At 43.0% G+C, this 20089-nt stretch overlaps 1 protein-coding gene across 2 annotated transcripts in view; it reads right to left on the bottom strand.

Moving 5' to 3' along the window:
- PHF24 (PHD finger protein 24) overlaps positions 1–20089 on the bottom strand; it is a 120792-nt gene that overhangs the window by 26865 nt on the left and 73838 nt on the right. For both annotated transcript variants that reach the window (XM_075186989.1, XM_075186981.1), the window contains exon 3: positions 16936–17121. In XM_075186989.1, coding sequence (XP_075043090.1) covers positions 16936–17121 — 186 coding nt within the window. The remainder of the gene's footprint in view (positions 1–16935; positions 17122–20089) is intronic.

Raw genomic sequence — 20089 nt, 5'->3', positions numbered from 1 at the left:
ACTTGACTGAGTTATATTAAGGGGGCGAGATGAATATAGACGGTAACTGGCTTTGCTTGTTATTTATACAGATGAAGCACGTTCCTCATGTAGATGGAGCTGGACCCGGTGCCCCTGAAGTGAGAAGGACATGGTGAATTTGCGCCTCACCAAATCCATCCATCGTACTTCAACGACAGTGGGACACAGTTAGACCTTACTGACACATCATTCCGCCAGCCAATGTTCATCTTGTCTGTATGTCGGTGCTTGATCAGTATGTGTACCATACATTTTGTGAATACTATAACGTGACGGTCGTTATTTCACAACATCCTGCACTTGCTGGTCAATACGAGGATATTTGTGCCGTGTCGTATTTATGCCTCCGCCGCGGTATGTTGACTATTCAAGAGTTAAACCAATTAGAAGATCCAATGCATTATGGCATCGCCGTTGGGAGTTTATGTCAAACAAATCTAGCAGATAACTAAAGTAATAGATTCTTGTGCATCAGGGGATATAGCTTACTTAGATTTAAGAGTGTCATTGGACACAGTATCCCACAGCAAATTAATTCAGAAACTGAAAATCCTAAGCCATGGCTCATAGATAGAGGAACAGAAGAAGGGCTAAATAGAGGAGAGAAGGTAGAGGGGCCTATTTATCAAGCCCTAAGCCATGCCGAAACTGCTTTTTCGCATAGTTTAGTTATTTTTCAGAAAATTAACTATTTAAAAGCCTAACACAAGAGATATCGGAGCTATCTTCTGCATTACGCAAATTACTGTATAATCCCGCAGTCCTGATAATACTCAGTAAGGACTAGTGGGCAACTGTTTCAAGTTGTGAAACGCTTAGCTTGTCGGAACCTGACCCAGAAGGCTAACGCTTTCTGAAGGTGGCTCTAGCCATTTAATCCTATGGGGAAAGCATCGCAGAAGAGACATCTTCAGATCCCTTGCTGCTCTCCCCTACGTTAACAAAAATGGCATCAGAACCCAAAGTCTTCATTAGAACAACATGACTTCTATAGTAAATCGCCCCGAAAAGTCATCTGTCATCAGAGTCTTGATGGTGTAAGCTCGGAGGATGGACCACTGGTAACCGGTGGGAAAAAAAGAATTGTTTCAGTGTTGAGGCCCTTGAAGGGATAAATGAAATGTGTAGCAAATTAGACAAAATAGAGGAATGGAGTAAAGTGTGGAATCCTAAAATGAATAGACAGGGAAAGGAGGGCAGGAGAAGGAAGGAGACACTGGTAAAGATCAAGGTAGAGGGCTCCAGGAGAATTTACAAATATAGAACAGCATAGACTTCTGCAGAATGACAAAGCAAATGCGTAACTCAGAGATTGTTGGAACTTTGCACATGTCGGAAAGGGCCTGTTCCACAGACAAATTCAATTTGGCCAAGTTCACTCTTCTCTACTAGTAAATGGTGTCTAGTAGATCAAATCGACCATAGTCCTGGTGGCATTAAGGGCATAACTGGCACTTTGGGGGCCGGATAGCAAAATTCTGAAAGGGTCCTGTGGTTCCGATAGATCCGTCCGTTCCTCCCCACAATTACATTAACTGACAACACAGCCGGCTACCTCCTTCTACTCTGCTGCTGAGCCTGCACTGCACTCCCTGCTCAGAGAGTAAGAGAACACCTTACTCAGCAGAACTATTCCCCTGTGGTGTCACAGTAAGGATCTCATTCATTTCTCTGCTACTGGTGTACTGCACAGAGGGGAGCTGGGACTGGAGTAGCCTGTGGTGGCAGCTACATGGGGTATGGCAGTTGAGGGTTGTGATGGGCCCCTTCAGCTGCCAGGGCCCTCTAGCAGCTGGTACCCTTGCTGCTCTGGTAGTATTTAAGACCATCTCCCATTTAGATGGCATGTATACAACGCAGACCCCAACTCTGGCGGTTACTAAACTTTAAATCTCAATTTGGTGGCTAGTAAACAATGCAGACCTCCAGTCTTGTATAATATATAAATTAGACCACAGTACTGGTGGCTACTATAAAGTACACCTCATTCTGACAATCAGGACCTGATTAAGGGTTCAGGTCACCCTAGGACAATATGCTTATAGCACCCTCTTGTCTTCCACACCAAACTAAAAAGTGCTATGTAAAAATGAACCCATCCTTATTTTAAAAAGTGGCTTCCTTCATCCCACCCTTAATGTTTATTTTACTGTGTTTTTAAAACTCAGCTCCACTTTGGGTTATAAAAGGGTCCTATGAGTCTTTCCCACTTATTAGTTTTTGTCAAGCACCAAACACTCCAGCTCTCTTATCGGGGTCAGGTATGTAAAGAAGGCTTCCTTTTCCATGCCTCTCGGATAATGGGTCCTCCCTCTACTGATGGTGGCCACCATCATGGATCGCGGAGGTCCATATGCGCACTCCCATCTTTTATCTTTGCCTATTACCTGGCAGTGGTTGATTAGATTTCCAATCCCCCTCATTCTGCTGCCTTTTTAAAGCACCTGTTAGTAGCTATATCATCCTGGTATTCAGCTTCCCTTGGCTTCGTTGTGTAATCCTGGTATCCAGTGTCCTTTGCTTCTCAGCAAATCCTGGTATTCCAGGACATATGCTTCTGAAATAATCTTGGTATCCTGGTCTCGCCTAGCACTCTCTCAGGGGACCGCGACCTGCGGGGCAGAGGCCGTGAAGTTCATACCTCCTTGCGGGGGTCCCAGGTGAATACCATCTGCTTCGTTATACTTCGCACCCCTGAGAAGAGTAGTACCAAGCCAGGTAGATCTGAAGGACACCTCTCCTAGTTACCGTGACAATAACTCCTCCTCTGTGCGCAGATGACAGATGCACTTCTAAGCCCACAAATCTGAGCAGATATTTACACGTTATGATTTAAATAAAATATAATTGTTTTTCAATATTGTACATCTGTGGCCATATAATGATTAAAACCGAGACTGTACTTACCAAACACCGAAGGGCTACTGAAAATTGTATTATAGTTTTAGGAGCTTTTATATTATTCTACATAGCAATTACACCACACAATGCATTATGAGAGGAGGCGCAGTACTAAATTCAGCAATATCTGTATAACACACAGAGCCCTGCCAAGCCGTATAACAACAGATGGGGGAATGAGGCTGCAGTACAAACGCTTACTGTACCATGCAGTACACAGCTCCGTCTGAATTGACTGAGGAAGAGCATAGTATGATTAGAATCTAAACACCAATCTCCAGAATTCTGATCTCTCTACAAACATCAGACTCTGCACCTTCTCCTCACTATCTCCTCTCTTCACACTCTCCTCTCAGAAATTGCTGCTCTGAGGTTTAGATGTTTAGTTTTTAAACCCACAACACCTGTAACTAACTTATGCTGTAAACCCCCTTTTTCAAGCTAGCTGTAAAGTTTCAGGGGGAGATGGGCTGCTTGTTTTCCAGATATCTCAGTTCCGCCCACTCCCAGTTCCTACCCAGCGTCTGATTGAGCGTGGGATGCACAGATTAACTTTGGACCAGCGCCTGGCTGCGTGTCTGGCCACCAGCTCTTTGCATTAATAAATCCATTGCTTGCCGACTACAGCCCTTAAAGCAGAGATGCTACAATCCAGCCACGATAATGGACCATTAATAATGAATCTATGTAACGACGGAATGTTCTTTTGAAATACATCCAGTGCGATTCCAATTAAAGAGAACGCCAGTCTGAGCAGTAAAATGAGATTTCCCATTACTTACATTATAGTGCTCTGTGGGGGGCACGTTAAACAGTGCTGTGCCAATTATAGGGAGGGGGTGGAGGCTGTGTTACCCCTGAGGATTCATGTTTGCTCTCTGTGCAAACTAATGTCTATGATTCAGAGGTAAACAGGGCTTCAACAGCATTTAAAGGAGAAGCATAGTCTGTTATTATAAGTGAGCAGGCTTTAATTACCAAAATAAGTGGTCAAATTGTGCTGACATGATAAAGGAGCCCCTTTAGACTATGCATTGGTTCAGCCTACGTCTACTGTCTACAAACAGCAGATGTACTTTGGAAGTAACTGCCTTTTTTTCATTCCCAGGGCTAGATCAACAATGGGCCTAATGGAGCTACAACCCCAGGCCTCTCCACAGAAATAGGCCCAGCCAGGATGGGGAAAAAAATTAAAAAAATTGTGGTAGGGCACCTGGTATAGGGAATGTACGGGCGGTTTTGGTGATGAACACTGGTGACTTCCCTGGTTTCCAGGGGGCTCCTGTCATTGGAAAGCTACAAACAGCCAATTGTGAGGCTGCCTGTTGCTGAGTGGGGTGGGGGCTTCGCTTACAGAGGCTGTGTGTGACTTGTGCTGTGTGACTAGTGCTGTACAAACTTCCACCCAGTCCCAGGCTGAGGTCACCGACATTCAACACAATAGGTAGCAACAATTTATTTTTAACAGGGGATATGTGACAAGGAATATGTGACAACAGGGGATATGTGACAACAGGGGATATGTAATAACAGGGGATATGTGACAATAGGGGATATATAATAACAGGGGATATGTGACAATGGGGGATATGTAACAACAAGGAATATGTGACAACAGGGGATATGTAATAACAGGGGATATGTGACAATAGGGGATAAATAACAACAGGCCCAACAGGGGAAATGTGACAACAGGGGATATGTAATAACAGGGAATATGTGACAACAGGGGATACGTGACACAGGCCCAACAGGGGATTTGTGACAACAGGTGATATGTAACAACAGGGGATATGTGACAGAATAATATACATGTGAGAATGGCCCGTGTGTATGAGCCATAGTTGCCTACTCTCCCGGAATGTTCGGAAGAATCCTAAATTTTGGAGAGTTCTCCCGGACTCCCGGGAGAGTAGGGCAATGCTCCTCCTGCATCCAGCCCGTTTCGTTAGTGAAGTTGGTGGGGGTGTGGCTAATTGAGTCATCCTGGCCCTGCCCCTTACTGTAATAGGCCGAAAATTGTATAGTTTGACAGATGGGCAGGGTCAGGATGACACAATTTGCATGACCACGCCCCTAGGGTGTGGTTGCCTTGGACATCTCCCGAAGGGGAGATCTTCAAAGTTGGCAAGTATGGTATTAGCAAAGGGATCAGTTCCTTTTCTTACAACAAAATTATCAACTTTATCAATGGAAATTATACCCTGGTGCCACTGACAGACTATTTTGAAGCCTGCTCAGATGTATGAACACTAGAAGAAAGACTAGTTATATATAACAAACCTTATACATTCCCATTTAGCCATTTGAGGTGTTAGGAGGTATGAAAATGACCAACAGCTGATAATCACATTCTCACACATTAAAACACCTGCACAGTTTGTTTGCCCTCTGTGATGTGTGATGGTCATAAGGTTGCCCTCTGTATTGTGTGGAGGTGACAAGGGTGCTATGTATTGTGTGGAGGTGACAAGGGTGCTATGTATTGTGTGGCTGTTCCAAGGGTGCTATGTATTGTGTGGCTGTCCCAAGGGCTCTATGTATTGTGTGGCAGTCACCAGGCTGTCCTCTGTATTGTGTGACAGTCATACGGGTGCTGTGTGATCTTCTGCTGCTGTAGCACACCCACTTGAAGGTTGGATGTGCTGTGAATTCAGAGATGCTCTTCTGCATACCACCCATGGTTAATTGAGTTTTTGTCGCCTTCCTGTCAGCTGGATTCAAGCTGGCCATTCTCTCCTGTCTCTCATTGCAAGGTGTTCCACCCACAGAACTGTTGCTCACTGTATGATTAGATATTTGCATGAACTAGCAGGTGTTCAGGTACACCTAATAAAGTAGATAGTAAATATTACTTACATATATATACATATATATATATATATATATATATATATATATATATATATATATATATATTCTGTATATATTAGGATCAATGTAGTTATATACATTAGACAGTTGATCTATATATATATATATATATATATATATATATATATATATATATTTATAGATAGATTCAAGTTTTGGTTTTTTTTTCCTTAAGTTTTCGATACCCTGTACTTTGTTCAGTGTCAAATACCTGAAAAGCATTTTAAATAATCAGACATTGTTTGTATTTTTGTCTTCAATGGTTAATAAAATAACATACAATTATCTCTCAACTGTACCGATTCCATCAGGATAGTCCATTTTAGTCTACTGTCCTGATCAGCCAGGAGCTTGCCCCGGCATGAGGTACAGCTGGGACATATTTCCACTCTTCACTTTACATACAAGATGTGTTAACCACTTAGTGGTGCCCTCTTTATATAAGGGGGGATGGGAGGGAGATGTAGGTGGCTGGAGGGAAGTGCAAGCTATGCCCTCCATCGGGCTGGCCACACCCACACATCACTGGCCACACCTCCAGTGGGACGGCACATCTAACAATAGGCCCTTTATAATTTTCAGCCCAGGCTTGTGTGGCCCTTAAACTGGCCCTATTCATGTCTAATCTTTAGTTCCCACTGTCAAGCATCCGGCTGCTGGGGTCATATATCAGAAGTGTCATCACCTCTGAAACACTGACAGACACCTGTAAACAAACAATAACAGTGCCAGTATCTAACATTTGAGGAGATCTGTTGCAGAACACCTTTTGCCAATCAGTCAATCTGTTTGCAGATTTAAGCACAAACCTGCACATAGTTGGTTGTTTTGCCACAAAATAAATCTCTCTGTTGAACAAATTACGTTTGTATCACAACAATTACTGAGAATCAAGGTTTTACTGTTGTTATAAAATTGATTTTTATGCAGCTGAGTATGTTTTTTTTGTGCTACAAATTCATTTTGCAATACACAATCTACTCCAGTGTCACAAAATGATTTGCAGAATACATTGTGTATTGCAAAATACATTCTGTGCTGTTGTCATGATATTGTGGAACTTTTGTGTGTGGGCAAAGTGCTCTTATACAGGCTCCTCTCTGCTCCTTATTGCACTTTATTAAAAGCAGAGGATGAGAGACAATCTCTGCCAGCTAATGCTCTTCCGCCAGCCACGGAACACTCGTAAAAATACACCATCTTCTCCCTTTTATCTCATTTCATTTAACAAGCGGAAAATATTTTGCGCAAAATCTCTCTGTGCATAACCATAACGGACCATGCTCCAGAGAACGCAGCAACATCTAATTCATATTCAAGCACAAAGGACACTTACTACAGCCTACGATTTCATTAGCAGAACGGGGAGGGGACTGGGGGTATGCACGTAGTCAGTGTACAGTAAGGGCGTGCCAAGCTTGAGCGCACGCAGCAGCGTCAGATTCAAGCTTTGAGCATCTCTCAGGTACGTGTTTTTCAGTTTTATCACTGGCACCAGCTATAGGTCAGGTGTAAGTACCGATTACTAGTGATAACGGTTGTGTATGCAGCTAGAACATGTGTTTGCAATTAGGAGCAACTGTAAAAATACATGTATTTTATGGGAGAAAAATGAAAAAAAATATATTTTTAAAATGTTTTTTTCATTAATGACATTAATTGAATATTTTATTTTTTTCTGTGCATTCTCTTGGGACTTTATATTCCATATATGTCTTGGACGTATCCTGCAGTGTATTTTTACTGTTAGACCAGAGCTATATTCAACAAGAGAGACGCATCTTCAGATCCGCTCTTAGTTGAATACGGACCTGCGTATGCCAGATTTGCATGCGTTTAACAAAAAACGCAATTTACATTTGTTTTGTATTCCTTAATGAATCAGGCCCTTTATTTCCTGTCCTTCGTATCAGGACTGAAGATGTCTCACCCCGATCACACAACAGTAAATTGTATGTGTGCAAAAAAATCATTTCACTCTTCTTGGATCCACAAGCACTAAACAAGTCACAGGGTCAGAACACTGCTGCACTATCTGTAACACAAAGTATATATAAAGGACAATGTGACACCTATGTATTTCTGCTGCTGGGTCTCACATACAATGTGTGTTCAGGCTGCTGAATTATCATCCTGCTAATCAGTCTCTCCTGTAAGTGCTGAACTACAGTAAATATTCCTAGACTAATATACCTTCGTTAATCAATAAATTGAATGATATGCCTCAACAAATCAATATTAATTATAAGTAACGTATCCTCCCTATTTGTGCTGAGGATGACTTTGGTAGGTCACAATGGTGTTCGCTGCTATGTAGAGGGGAACTGGAACATGTATATATCACTTACCGTAATTCTCCTTTCCCAAAACCGGAACAATGCAGCAGACACTAATTTCTCTTCCCTAATTTCTTCCTAAGCCAAAGACTGAGTAGGTGAGGGGTGAAGGGGAAATTTATCTCAGTCTATGCGAAAATAAAAGTAACCCATTAGCGTCCACCACAATGCACACTTAGGGGGGTTTCCAGTCTTGGAGGAGACAGGTTGGAGCAGAGTATAATTCCTGGGGAATGGTCCCTATCCCAAGCACCAGCCACCTTACAGCAGACGACCACTGATTGTCGCGATCCTATTCTAAACTATTTCCACTGCTGTATGCCTGTCCATCTCTCCCTGGCGCTGACAGTACGTGTGAAGATTGCAAGCAGTGCGTACGTCAAGCTACAGTTCCGCAAGGCAGAAGGTGTCAGGGGAAGATGCTTTCAATGTAAGTGTAAGTGCGGTAAGGGGTGGTTAGGGAGGAAATAGGTTTATTTATTAAATGTGAATGCTATTAATATTATGATGGGCTGTTTGCAGAGAAGAAGACCTAATTATTAAATATGGGTGTTTTTTATTTAATGCTAGGGCTGGTTAGGGAGAGGGAGGTTTAGAGTGTTCACTCATTGCTAGGTTTTCTATTTTCTATCTTTCATGGACCTGTACTTTTGCCAAGAAGGCCCCCAATATTCCAGGATCAAGACAAGCGGCAAGTGAGCTTAAGACACGAACAACTTCCGCAGATAGAGAAAACTGCAAGAAGAGGTAGGAGAGCAGGGCAGTCTGCCAACTGTCCTGGTACTAGTGGGGCACTCCCGATTTTGGGTCATTGGCCCACTCAGTTAGGACTATGTCACCACTGGGTGGTATGTCCCGCTTCACAATGCTCTCTTAGGAGCTGTGTACACCTAATAGTTGTTCACGCAGCATTGTCCATCTATTTGAATGGGATGGGAAGGGTTAGAGAGCGGCCTTGCACTGTCTAAAATAATAGCCCCCTCTAGAAATCTTACATTTGCCTTTGGCAATGTTCCAGTTATAGCATAGGTAAATGATGGTAACTATTGTAAATGTTTTCTGTTATACATAGCTCTTGGAATGACAGTCTCTACAGTGACAAAAGTGGAGGACCAAGAACAGAGCTGTGTGGGACCCCAACAGATAGTGGGAGTAGAGGGGAGGATGTACCAGAAGTAGAGCCATGGAAATTTAGTAAGGTAGCCAGGAAAGAACTGTGTCATAAAGGCCAATGGTGTGAAGAGTGTTCAGGAAAAGAGGGTCATCAATGGTGTCAAAAGTGGCAGAGAGGTCTAAGATGATGTGTATGAAGAAGTGACCCTTAGACTTTACTGTAAGATCATTGACCACTTTTGTGAAGGCAGCTACAGAGTAATGTTGGGAGAAGAAGCTCGAAAGTAGAAAGTCAGCAAAGGAGTGAGAGGAGAGAAGGTGAGAGTCTGTTGTGGGGATGAGACAATGAGATGAGTGCAGAGACTTTGTCCTCAGTTACAGAGGAGATTGTACTAAAAGTGGATTGGGGTAGTATGGGGAAATGCGACTTGGGCCTGTGGGATTCAGCATGAGAAGCTATCCTGTTGAGTGGTGTTGATTTATTTTTTAAAGTAGGTGGTAAAGTCATGGGCTGTGAGTGAGTATGGAGAAGGTGAGAAGAGAAGTGAGTGAAAGATGGCAAACAGGTGTCTTGGGTTAGAAGACAGAATGGATATTAGAGAAGAGAAGAAGGTTTATGTGAAGAGGAGAAGTAGTGTCCATCACAGTGGTTCGAGATGAATTCCACTTGGAGAGATCGAGGGGTCTATCAATTAGGCTGAGGTGAGCCTAATGTCCTATTGTCTAATTCATCAAATGGTTAACGTAGAAATCTCTGATCCCTCTGGCCTTAAACTATCTTCATCTTTTTAGCACCATCCCCATAGACCTCTATGGCACTGAAGGTTGTCAATACATCAAGCCGCTTGCTCTTAAAATCTAACGCCAACTCAGGATGGCGTTACCTTTGTGAATGGAGGCCAGTCCCACCGGAGAGGCTTCTCTTCACAGGCTGCATGCTTCTCCTCTCCTTAGGCTAGTGTTGACTTTACTACACAAGTGCGACAAAACATCACAGTAAAGTCAATTCTGTCAGGTCTATTAAGCCTGAGCCTGTCGAAACAAATCAAAAGCTTCTTTGCTGAGAAGGATTTTTGCTGGTGATTGCCCGACAGGTGAATATTGTTAAAAAGCAGCGGTACAACTTTCTGCATCCCTGTGATCAGTGACGATACAGATCGTTATGTACCACTGCACACTGCCTACCAATGATAGCTAGACCACCAAATGAGATAGTAAGTGAAAGGAAACTATAGAAAATTAGGGACTTCAGACTTTACACTTTCTAAATGACAACTAATTAAACTAACATTCTATTACATGGAATACCCTAGCAATTCTGTGAACTAAATCCATTTTGCAAAAATCCTTAATAATTTGATTGACAAAAATGATTGTGATATTATATGTGTCGTAAGATCGGATTAGGGTTGTCGTCTTTTGCGTTAGACGGCTGCACTTCATTTACATCAGTCAAGGATATCACACCTGTCCAGAGCTTTGATTTAAATAGCTGCAGCTAGTTTTATTCACCAGCAACAAAATGAAATAAAAACAAAAGACCTGGCCTTACTGGTTTCTAACTGATACACAGGACCATCCTCTCTGAAGTGGAGGACCTAGTATCCTACACACATATGCAAAACAACAGGACTTACTGGTCATAAACTGCAGTGTCTCTCATCAGGCATCCACCTGCTCCCCAGATTGTGAGAGTAAATTAACTACCTAGCAGCCTTAACAGCTCCTCATCAGGTAAAACTCTTGATTGCCAGCAACTTGCTACCTGGTTGGAAAACCCAAAATGGGCCTTATAAATGGAGCCCACCCTCTTTCTCCATTCATACCCCAGGGACACTTATACCGGCTCTTCCTACAGCCGAAGACCATCTCTGGGAAGTTTTACCCAAACACAACAACCTTCCTAACGTTATAAAACATACAAGACAGAATCCTGTGAGATATATTTCTGCCTTTAATAACTTTATCAGTACTTATGTCACATATGACAAAAATATTTTGATTGGTTCAAACCTGTGTATTTAACTTATTTTGTACCCACAATACATTATTTTAACTTTTAGTTAATTTTGTGTAACAAAATAATGCTTTATCATTTCCGTAATATATGACACAATTGATTCTGTGGCTACAAAATCGATTGTGTTACTAAAGAATGCTTTATCAATTTTATAATATTAGCTTAAATAGAATTAGCTTTATAAATCTTTCTGTGGCTAAAAATTCAATCTGTTGCCCAAGTTCCAATTATGTGCTTCCAATGAACAATATTGTGAGTGTACAGAGTAAATTGTATACCCCGCCACAGTGTTTTGTTCATGTAATTGATTTTGTAGACAAAACATACTATTGACAAATAGCAACTAAAAAGAATATCTAATAAAGTCAGTTTTGGAAATTCAGATTTGATGCTAGTCTCTGTACTGCCAGGGGACGATTGTGACATGCCAATCATTGTAGGCCGGGGGAGGGCAGACGTAGAAACTCTTACAGGCGTTGCACTGCTCACTGTCTTGAATGCATTGGAGCTTAAAGATGTTGAGACTCAGCATATAAGAATCAGTATCTACCGCTGGTCTTCTCTCTACACGGAGACACCTGAAGCGAGGTGCTAACGTCACCTCATTATACAATGGGAAAATGTCACCACCAGCTAAGCATTGAGTCATCAGGATTTGCTCTGTTCAAGTCTTCTTTACTCCTAACACCTCTACAACTTCTCATGAGTTTCATCTTTAACAATTAAACCCCTTACCATGCAAGAGGTGTCAGTATACACATAGTGGTGAGAGTATCTGTTAAACTAGAGGTATAAAAAGTGTGGATCTCCAGTCGTTGTAGAACTAAGGAACCTTCTAGTTCTCAGCATGGAAAGCAACAGGCTGCCTAAGTCTCTGTTAAATAGTTTTAATAATTCTGTAAAATTTACTCAATAAGAAGTAAAACTATTTAGAGGTCAGCAATGTGGCACAGAGGTTAGCATTGTTGTCTCGCAGTGCTGAGGTCTGGGGTTTGATGCTGACTAGGACCCTATCTGTGTGGAGTTTGTATGTTCTCCCCGTGTGTACTCTGGGTGCTCTGATTTGCTCCCATAGTCTACAAACATACTGGTAGGTTACTTGTCTGTGTGTGTGGGTGGGTGGGGGGAGGTGGGAAGAGGAAATAGATTGCAAGTTCCACTGGGGCAGGGTCCGTTGTGTAAAGTGCTGCGTAATATGTACGTGCTATATACAAATACTGTTATATAATACTGTATATTATAGTATACTGTTGTTCAGAATCAATTCGTATGTTGCAATCTGACTTTCGCCAATGATGTAGAATTGTTTCCTGCTGGGAATCTGCAATGACCGCTCTAGTCAGTCCCCGGATCTCTCGCTGTTGGGAACCGCAGTGCAGTTATATCTCACCGTCTCTCTGCACATTACCCTCTACTGCCCGAGCTGAACCAATCTGCTCTGGGAGGAATCCCAGCTGGTCCTCACTCTAGCGCATTCTCTTTCATCTTGTCAGATGCTGGGGGGGATATAAATACAGGCAGCCAGCATATCTCTATTAGAGGACTTGAAAAGCAGAGCATAGATCTTGTCAGTGTTTATATAGGTTATCGATGGCTGCTGTTCTGATTATTCTCTTTCATGGGGTGTTTGTGGGACCAATTATTGCTGCTGTTGCATTCAGATATTACTTCTTATTGCTTAATATTTCTAGTTTGTAGGTTGACATAACAGTTCTGTTCATTGTATTCAAGTATTATTCTCCACAATAAAGATATGTGCATCAGGGCTGATGTTAGGGGAAAATTAATTGATTCCTTGGAGATTGGAAGTTCTAGGGCAGTAATGGGCAAACATACGGCCCACTGGCCAGATCCGGCCCACTTAGAGGTTCTATCCGGCCCGCCAATATTTTAAAAAATTTAATTAAAATATGCATAAAATTATTAGGGCCGACCCTGTGTGTCAGAACCTTCATTTTTATACCTTACCAGCTATTTCCTCCATTGCACTTCATCCTCCTTCCTAAAAGGACACTTCGTATGTCAATCACTCAAACACCTGCCCGCCCCCTAATGGCTGAAAGTCATGTGAGAAGAGATGGGCTGGGCCATATACTAAGGCGGATTTCGATTGGCTGCTGTGTTGTCAGTTAGTGGCTCACCAGATAGACGGATCTGCAACAAACTGCTGAAATAAGTGCTGTGTCTGTACGATCGCTGCACTTATAGTGGTAACACTGCTATATAACACCCTCCCGTCCCATTCAAAAAAATGTTATTATATATTTCGATATTTGAGTTTTTTAAGAAATTATATTGGCCCGCCTAAAGTTTTTCTTTTTTATTTTGCCCGCTCCTGAAAAAGTTTGCCCATCACTGCTCTAGGGTATATATATATATGTATATATCAATCGTATCACCCAACAGGACTGGTCAAGCCACATACTCAGGGTGTGGTTTCATGAGATATGGTTTGGCCGGATTGGGACATGTGGTCAGATTGCGGCGTGGTTGGGGCTGAACATGGGGGGGGGGGGGGGTATTTTTTCCCAGTTCCTTTTTAAAATGCTTGGATATATGATAAGCCCAGCTCATCTCAAACAGTAGAACTGGGGAACCCATGTCCAGGACCCAACTATTCTGGAGATATTCATCCAGCAGGAGACAGCAGTTTCTCCAGACACGTCAGCCTGAAATAAGAATAGTGCTCCGGTTGTCAGAAAGAAGACGAACGGACTATATATGTTTAATCCTCCCTTCTCTGACAACACAGTATTGTGTGTGTTAAAAAGTCTGCAGGCTGACATGTTATACTATAGGGATTTGGAGAATTGGACCTCCATAATTGTATTATTTAGATTATTGTGTGCCTGGAGTTCTAGTCTAAATAATAGTCTTTCAAATGTGTTGGACATTTTACATCCTGGAAACCACTGCGGGATAGATTCACTGAAGATTCTTAAAAAGAAAAGCAGAGATGTTGCCCATAGCAACCAATCAGATTCGAGCTATCATTTAGCTAGTACATTGTGGAAATTGATAGCTAGAATCTGATTGGTTGTTATGAGCAGCATCTCCACTATTCCTTTTAGAATCTATCTATTCAGTAAATCTATCCCTTTATCTCATCCTAATGTCCCAATGAAGCTGGTGTTTTACAATGTTTCCCATGTGGAAAATGCTTGTTAGGCTAATGACTCACAGTAGAATAGAATCTTCTTTGCAGTCTGCACCATTTTGTCTGTTTTCATTGATCTACTCCTATTTCTAGCTTTTTTTTTTCCTTTGTGATTTTTCAGAAATGTCTGGGCAGCAGGTTTCTGGGTAAGAGTTTCCAAGCCTGTGATTTAAAGGCTTTTCTGCACATATTGCCCTTTCTAAAGAAAAATCACCATTTCAAAACCTTGCAGGATCTGTATTGAGGATCGTCTGAACGAGACTTCAAAACACTGATCTGATGAAAGAGAATTTACATTCTGCATCTTCTGAGCAGCAATACTCAGCTACCTTTGGGATACTGGCTCGGAGCAGTAAGGGTTAACCTACGGCTTCGCCTGGGCCAGTCTGAGGCGCACTAGAACCGAAAGCTCGGACTCTGGCTTTAAGTTCCACTCATAAAACATAGATAATTATTTATTTTTAAAAAATTTCTCTGGCGGTGACCCCTTGATGTGTAGGATTAATCCCAATACCTCCCAACACATCTGTCCCCACCAGCGGGACAGGGGGTGTGGCCAGAACAAAATGGGGGTGTGGCCAAACTACAACGGGGGTGGCCACACCCCCAGAGGGCTGCTTAGTACTATAAAGCTCTAGGCTGTCCATTACATACCTCCCTTTCCTCCAAACTTTCCCACCTGTGGGGCAAACATGTTCTTGGGCAGGACAGCAGGACAGAGCACTAAAATTGGGACTGTCCGGCTGAGATCGGGAATGCTGTAAGGTCTGAATCCCTATCACTGGTGAAAACACTCACCTTTGCCACCATATTGGTAAAAAGTATACATAGACCCCCTAGTCTGCTTCACTGCTACATACAGTTAGAGTAGATTGTACCGCAATGAATGCTGTGCCTTACAATGACATAGTAAGGTTTAATATACACAGATCCATCAAGTTAAACTTTTCATAAATTCTAATTGTGTTGATAAAGAGGAAGGCAAACCAAACCACCAGTGCGGAAGTTGTCTTTTACATTCTCTTGGTGAATTTCCTCTAACCACTTCATTGGTAAGGAATCCTACAGATTTACCACTTTCACAGTAAAGAACACTTTCCTATACTGATGGTGAAACCGCTTTATATTGAATGTGGATACATTTATAATATGAAATGATGCATCTAATTAGGCCATCACTCAGACACATCTTTTCCAAGGAAAAAAACCTTGTTTCTCTAACCTCGCTTTATAGTTTTTCTGAGCTGTGCATTATGAAACTAGTGTAATGCACCGCACCATACACTTGTATAGCATATTACAGTGCACTGTGTGCCACTGAGCAGAATGTTTTTTTTGCAATTATCTATAATAACCTGAGCTGCTTACAGTTAAGCTAATAAGAGATCTTTGTGCAATTCTCTGCTTAACCCCTAACCATGTGCATCAATTGCTGCATTTAACTCTGCCAACATCGATCCTCTACGTGTATAAAGTCATTTCCTACTGACCTTACCTTCAACCCAGATAATCCAATAAACAGGCTTATGAACTTTGATATAAAGGTACATTGTTACAGCAATCTCCTTCCATCAGTGTGACAGGAGCCTGACATTACTAGTCTCTGATGGGATTTGGTAACTTCAGCCCTCCGATCATTTTAAAAAATGATCTCTTATGATTCCCACCATGCACCTCTTCTGGTGTCTTCACTGATCCGCAGAACTAGGTGCAGAATGTAACGAGGGTGTTTGCAAAGTATGTGAAGAAGGTGTTCACCATGAAATACACTTAGCAGATAAAATGCGCACAGAAATCAACATTGCAAGTGCAGAGTTTGCTGTATCCAAATGATCTTTACTATCAGAGGGCGGCTGGCAAATTTCAGCCCGGGGGGAAAGACTCGACTCAGCAGCCTGTTTTAATGGAAAAAATGCAGGTGGCCCAGTGACCCAGCTCAAGGTAGCCATTTATGGGACCAGCCCGGGGGACAGGTGTCCCCCTTCCCCCCAGCCCAGCCTGCCCCTGCTTACTATACTAGTCTACTGTCCCAGACTCCCGAAAGATCAAGCACCCTCCCAGATCCTGGTGGAGTCAGAGCTTAATGTCGCATTTCGCACCATCGTGCCCTGCACCCGCTCTGTGATGCCGCAAATCACGGCACTGCACAGCAGGGGGCAGAGCCATGGGGATGTGATCATGTCACCATGCTCCCCTTCCACACTTATCACCCGACCTTCCCTATGTGATATCACAGAGGTCAGTAACTAAAAGTTGGAAAGTATGATCCTTCTGGTTCCATTATTATGCCAGATAGAGAAGCACCAGCCCTATAAACATATTTTGACACATATCAGCTATAATTATAGAATAGAAGAGAATGGGGGCATACTAGAAATATTGTTTAGGTTATGATATGATATTATATAAAAATCAACATATTTATATCTGCTAAACCATGCCTGACCATTACAGCTTTGGACTGGTGATTAAACAGTTAAGCACAAAAGGAAACAAAATAATGGATTACGTACACAATAGTAACAGCTCCATCCTGTCTCTGTGTGAGCCATTTCTGTCACCTCCAGGGCATTGTCATTGCGCAGGTAACCCATACGGTGCAGGCAGCCGTCATGGAAAACGCGGGAGCAGATCCGGCACGGGTAGAGGCTCTCCGCTGTCCAGACCTCACAGATCTCACACATCTCATCATCGGTGATCTAAAGAGAGAAAACAACACAACATAATGACTGCATACACACATCAACAATAAATACTTTCATCTACTGCAATATCTTTAAACAAGATGTGGAGCCAATGTCTTGCAGTGACGGGGTTAAAGGCTTGCTACTTGCAATTATTAATTAATCAAATGTTATTTCTCTTGCTGAGTGCTCCAGGAGACTGAGATGGAGTATTGAGCTTTGAAATACTGATACAAATTGTTTTGGTATTGATCCCAGCAATCTCCGGCAGCTAAATACTGGTGTAAGGGTTACGTATACAGAAAGACTGCACAATGCGGTAATTCATGTTCTGCTTTCTTGGCTCCAACTCCAAGTTCTCACCTAAACTAAGAGTTATGAACAAAGAAATACTTTCCAGGTCAAGATAGCAACATTGAGAACTATAGATTTGTTTCCACAGTAATAGCAAACAGGATAATATATGGAGAGCATAGAGCAATGCCCCAGGGTACTGGGCACATTAAGGGCACTAGTGCTTGCTGTAAAGATAACATGGAAAGAAAGATGAATGTGAATTATAGTGTTTAAACCCATTATACAGTACATTGGATGAATGGATGAGAGAACGTCTTTTATTATTGGTATTATAGAAGTAACGGTTTGTATAGCATATTTATCTGCTCCGGCATTTTATGGGATTATATGGGGACTTCCAGAATAATCATACCGCCCAACTGTTCCGATTTCAGTGGGACAGCCCCAATGTTAGGTCTCCAGGTTTGTTCCACCAGGTGGGAAGGGAGATATCCAGTGGGCATCCCTCTGATGGAGTGGCCACCCCCCGCGCTGCGATGCAGCCATGCCTCCATTGTGACGTGACCATGCCCCTTATCCCGCTTCCCATGGATTTCACACTACTGTCTACTATCCCATTAGTCCAGTCTCCCTCATTTATTTTTACTTTTTAATTTCCTATAACAATACTGCTTATTTTACCTTCTTTATCTCTTGTGATAAACGGGGCAGTGTGAAAAAGAGCACAGTGTTACAAGGGGCATAGTGTGATGAGGGGCACAGTGTGATAAGCGGAACAGTGTGATAAGGGCCATTGTATCATGAGGGGGGCAGTGTTTATGAAGGTTACAGTGTGATGAGGGGGACAGTGTGATAAGGGGCACAGTGTGATAGGGGGCACAGTGTGATGAAGAGGGCAACAGTTTGATGAAGGGGGCAGTAGTGTGATGATGCAGCAGTAGATGTGATATTGTGATCTTATAAAGAAGGTAACAAACCTGTCTTGAATGCTAAAATACACTCATTTGTGAGACACATAGGGCCTGATTCATTAAGGAAAACAAAGTCAAAAACAGGAATAAATTTGCACGTTGGCAAAACCATGTTGCACTGGATGGGGAGGTAAATTAAAATGTGGGGACAGATCTATAGTTGAGGTAGGGTTTGTACTAGATCAATTTTGAATTTAGTGTAAAATTAAAGCTATAATGTGTGCTACATGAAAGGTTTGTCCAGGAGCAAATGTACTCTTTTTTTTGCTTTGCTTTCATTAATGAATTAGGCCCAAGAGTTGGGACTGGAGAAGGAGAGGAGTCAGGGTTGGAAAGAGGGAGGAGTTGGTACTGCAGATGGGGTGCAGTCGGGACTGGAGAGGGGGAGAAGTCAGGACTGGAGAGGGGAATAGTTGGAATTGGAGAGGGGGAGGAGTTAGCACTAGAAAGGGGAGAAGTCGGGACTGGAGAGGGGAGGAGTCGGGACTGGAAACAGGGAGGTATTGGGACTGGAGAGGGGGAGAGGTTGGGACTGGAGAGGGGGAGGGGTCATGCCTGGAGAGAGGGAGGAGATGGGACTGGAGAGGGGGAGAGGTCGGGACCGGAGAGGGGGAGGTGTCAGGACTGAAGAGAGGAAGGAGATGCGAATGGAGAGGGGGAGGGGTTAGGACTGGAGAGGGGGAGGAGTCAGAGTTAATCGATAAACCAGCCCCCCAAAGGAAAAGTCTAGATGACACACTCGTGGAATGCCTGGAAGGGGACACATAGACATGATATGCTCAGGGAACTATAATAGAATACCTTCTAGGCTCCCAGCAGAGCAGGTTAAGGTCCCGGATGGATTCTCACCGACCTGAAACGTTGGTGGGGATATTTCATGATGTTGTAAATTGCGTCATTATGTGACTTTGTCCACCCACTAGATGATGTGCTTGGCATCATAAAGTCATACTCACTCCCAGGGACGTTTTGGGGGGCATCTGCCCCTGACACTAGTACAACTATTGGGCAGGACTACCGGATGCCGCACAGTTCATGTTCGGGACTGGTGACCATGAGGCAGACAGAGGATGCTCCCTGGCCATTGTGTTTTATTATAAACACACTTGGAAAGGCTCAGGAGAATCCTCTGTCAGCCTCTCTACAAGTCGTGACCATGCCCAACACTTATACCCAGTAGAGGTCTCTGAGCACAATGATTGGTGGATAGTGCTGGCCATTCACCAATAAGATTGTAGGGAGGTCATACACTGATTGATGTCTGACTGGAACTATCTGGGTGGACACCAACCAGAGTACAGCAAGCTGTCTACTGGATATGATGGTGTCCAAGAACAGCCAAACCTGTTCTTGAGCTCACTGGAACCACAGGAGGGGTAAGTAATTTACTGGGTGACCAACAGAGATCTGGGGTTCTGTAGAGTAAAGCCTCACTAAGTCAGGGACCTGCAAAGTAAAGCCACCAGAAATTTGGATGTCTGAATTAGGGATGAGCGCGCTCGGATTTCTGAAATCCGAGCCCACCCGAACGTTGCGGATCCGAGTCGGATCCGAGACAGATCCGGGTATTGGCGCCAAATTCAAAAGTGAAACTGAGGCTCTGACTCATAATCCCGTTGTCGGATCTCGCGATACTCGGATCCTATAAATTCCCCGCTAGTCGCCGCCATCTTCACTCGGGCATTGATCAGGGTAGAGGGAGGGTGTGTTAGGTG

The sequence above is a fragment of the Mixophyes fleayi genome, chromosome 1 (genome assembly GCF_038048845.1).
Source record: "Mixophyes fleayi isolate aMixFle1 chromosome 1, aMixFle1.hap1, whole genome shotgun sequence".
In the NCBI taxonomy this organism is placed as follows: domain Eukaryota; kingdom Metazoa; phylum Chordata; class Amphibia; order Anura; family Limnodynastidae; genus Mixophyes; species Mixophyes fleayi.
This window is presented reverse-complemented; position numbering and strand designations above follow the sequence as displayed.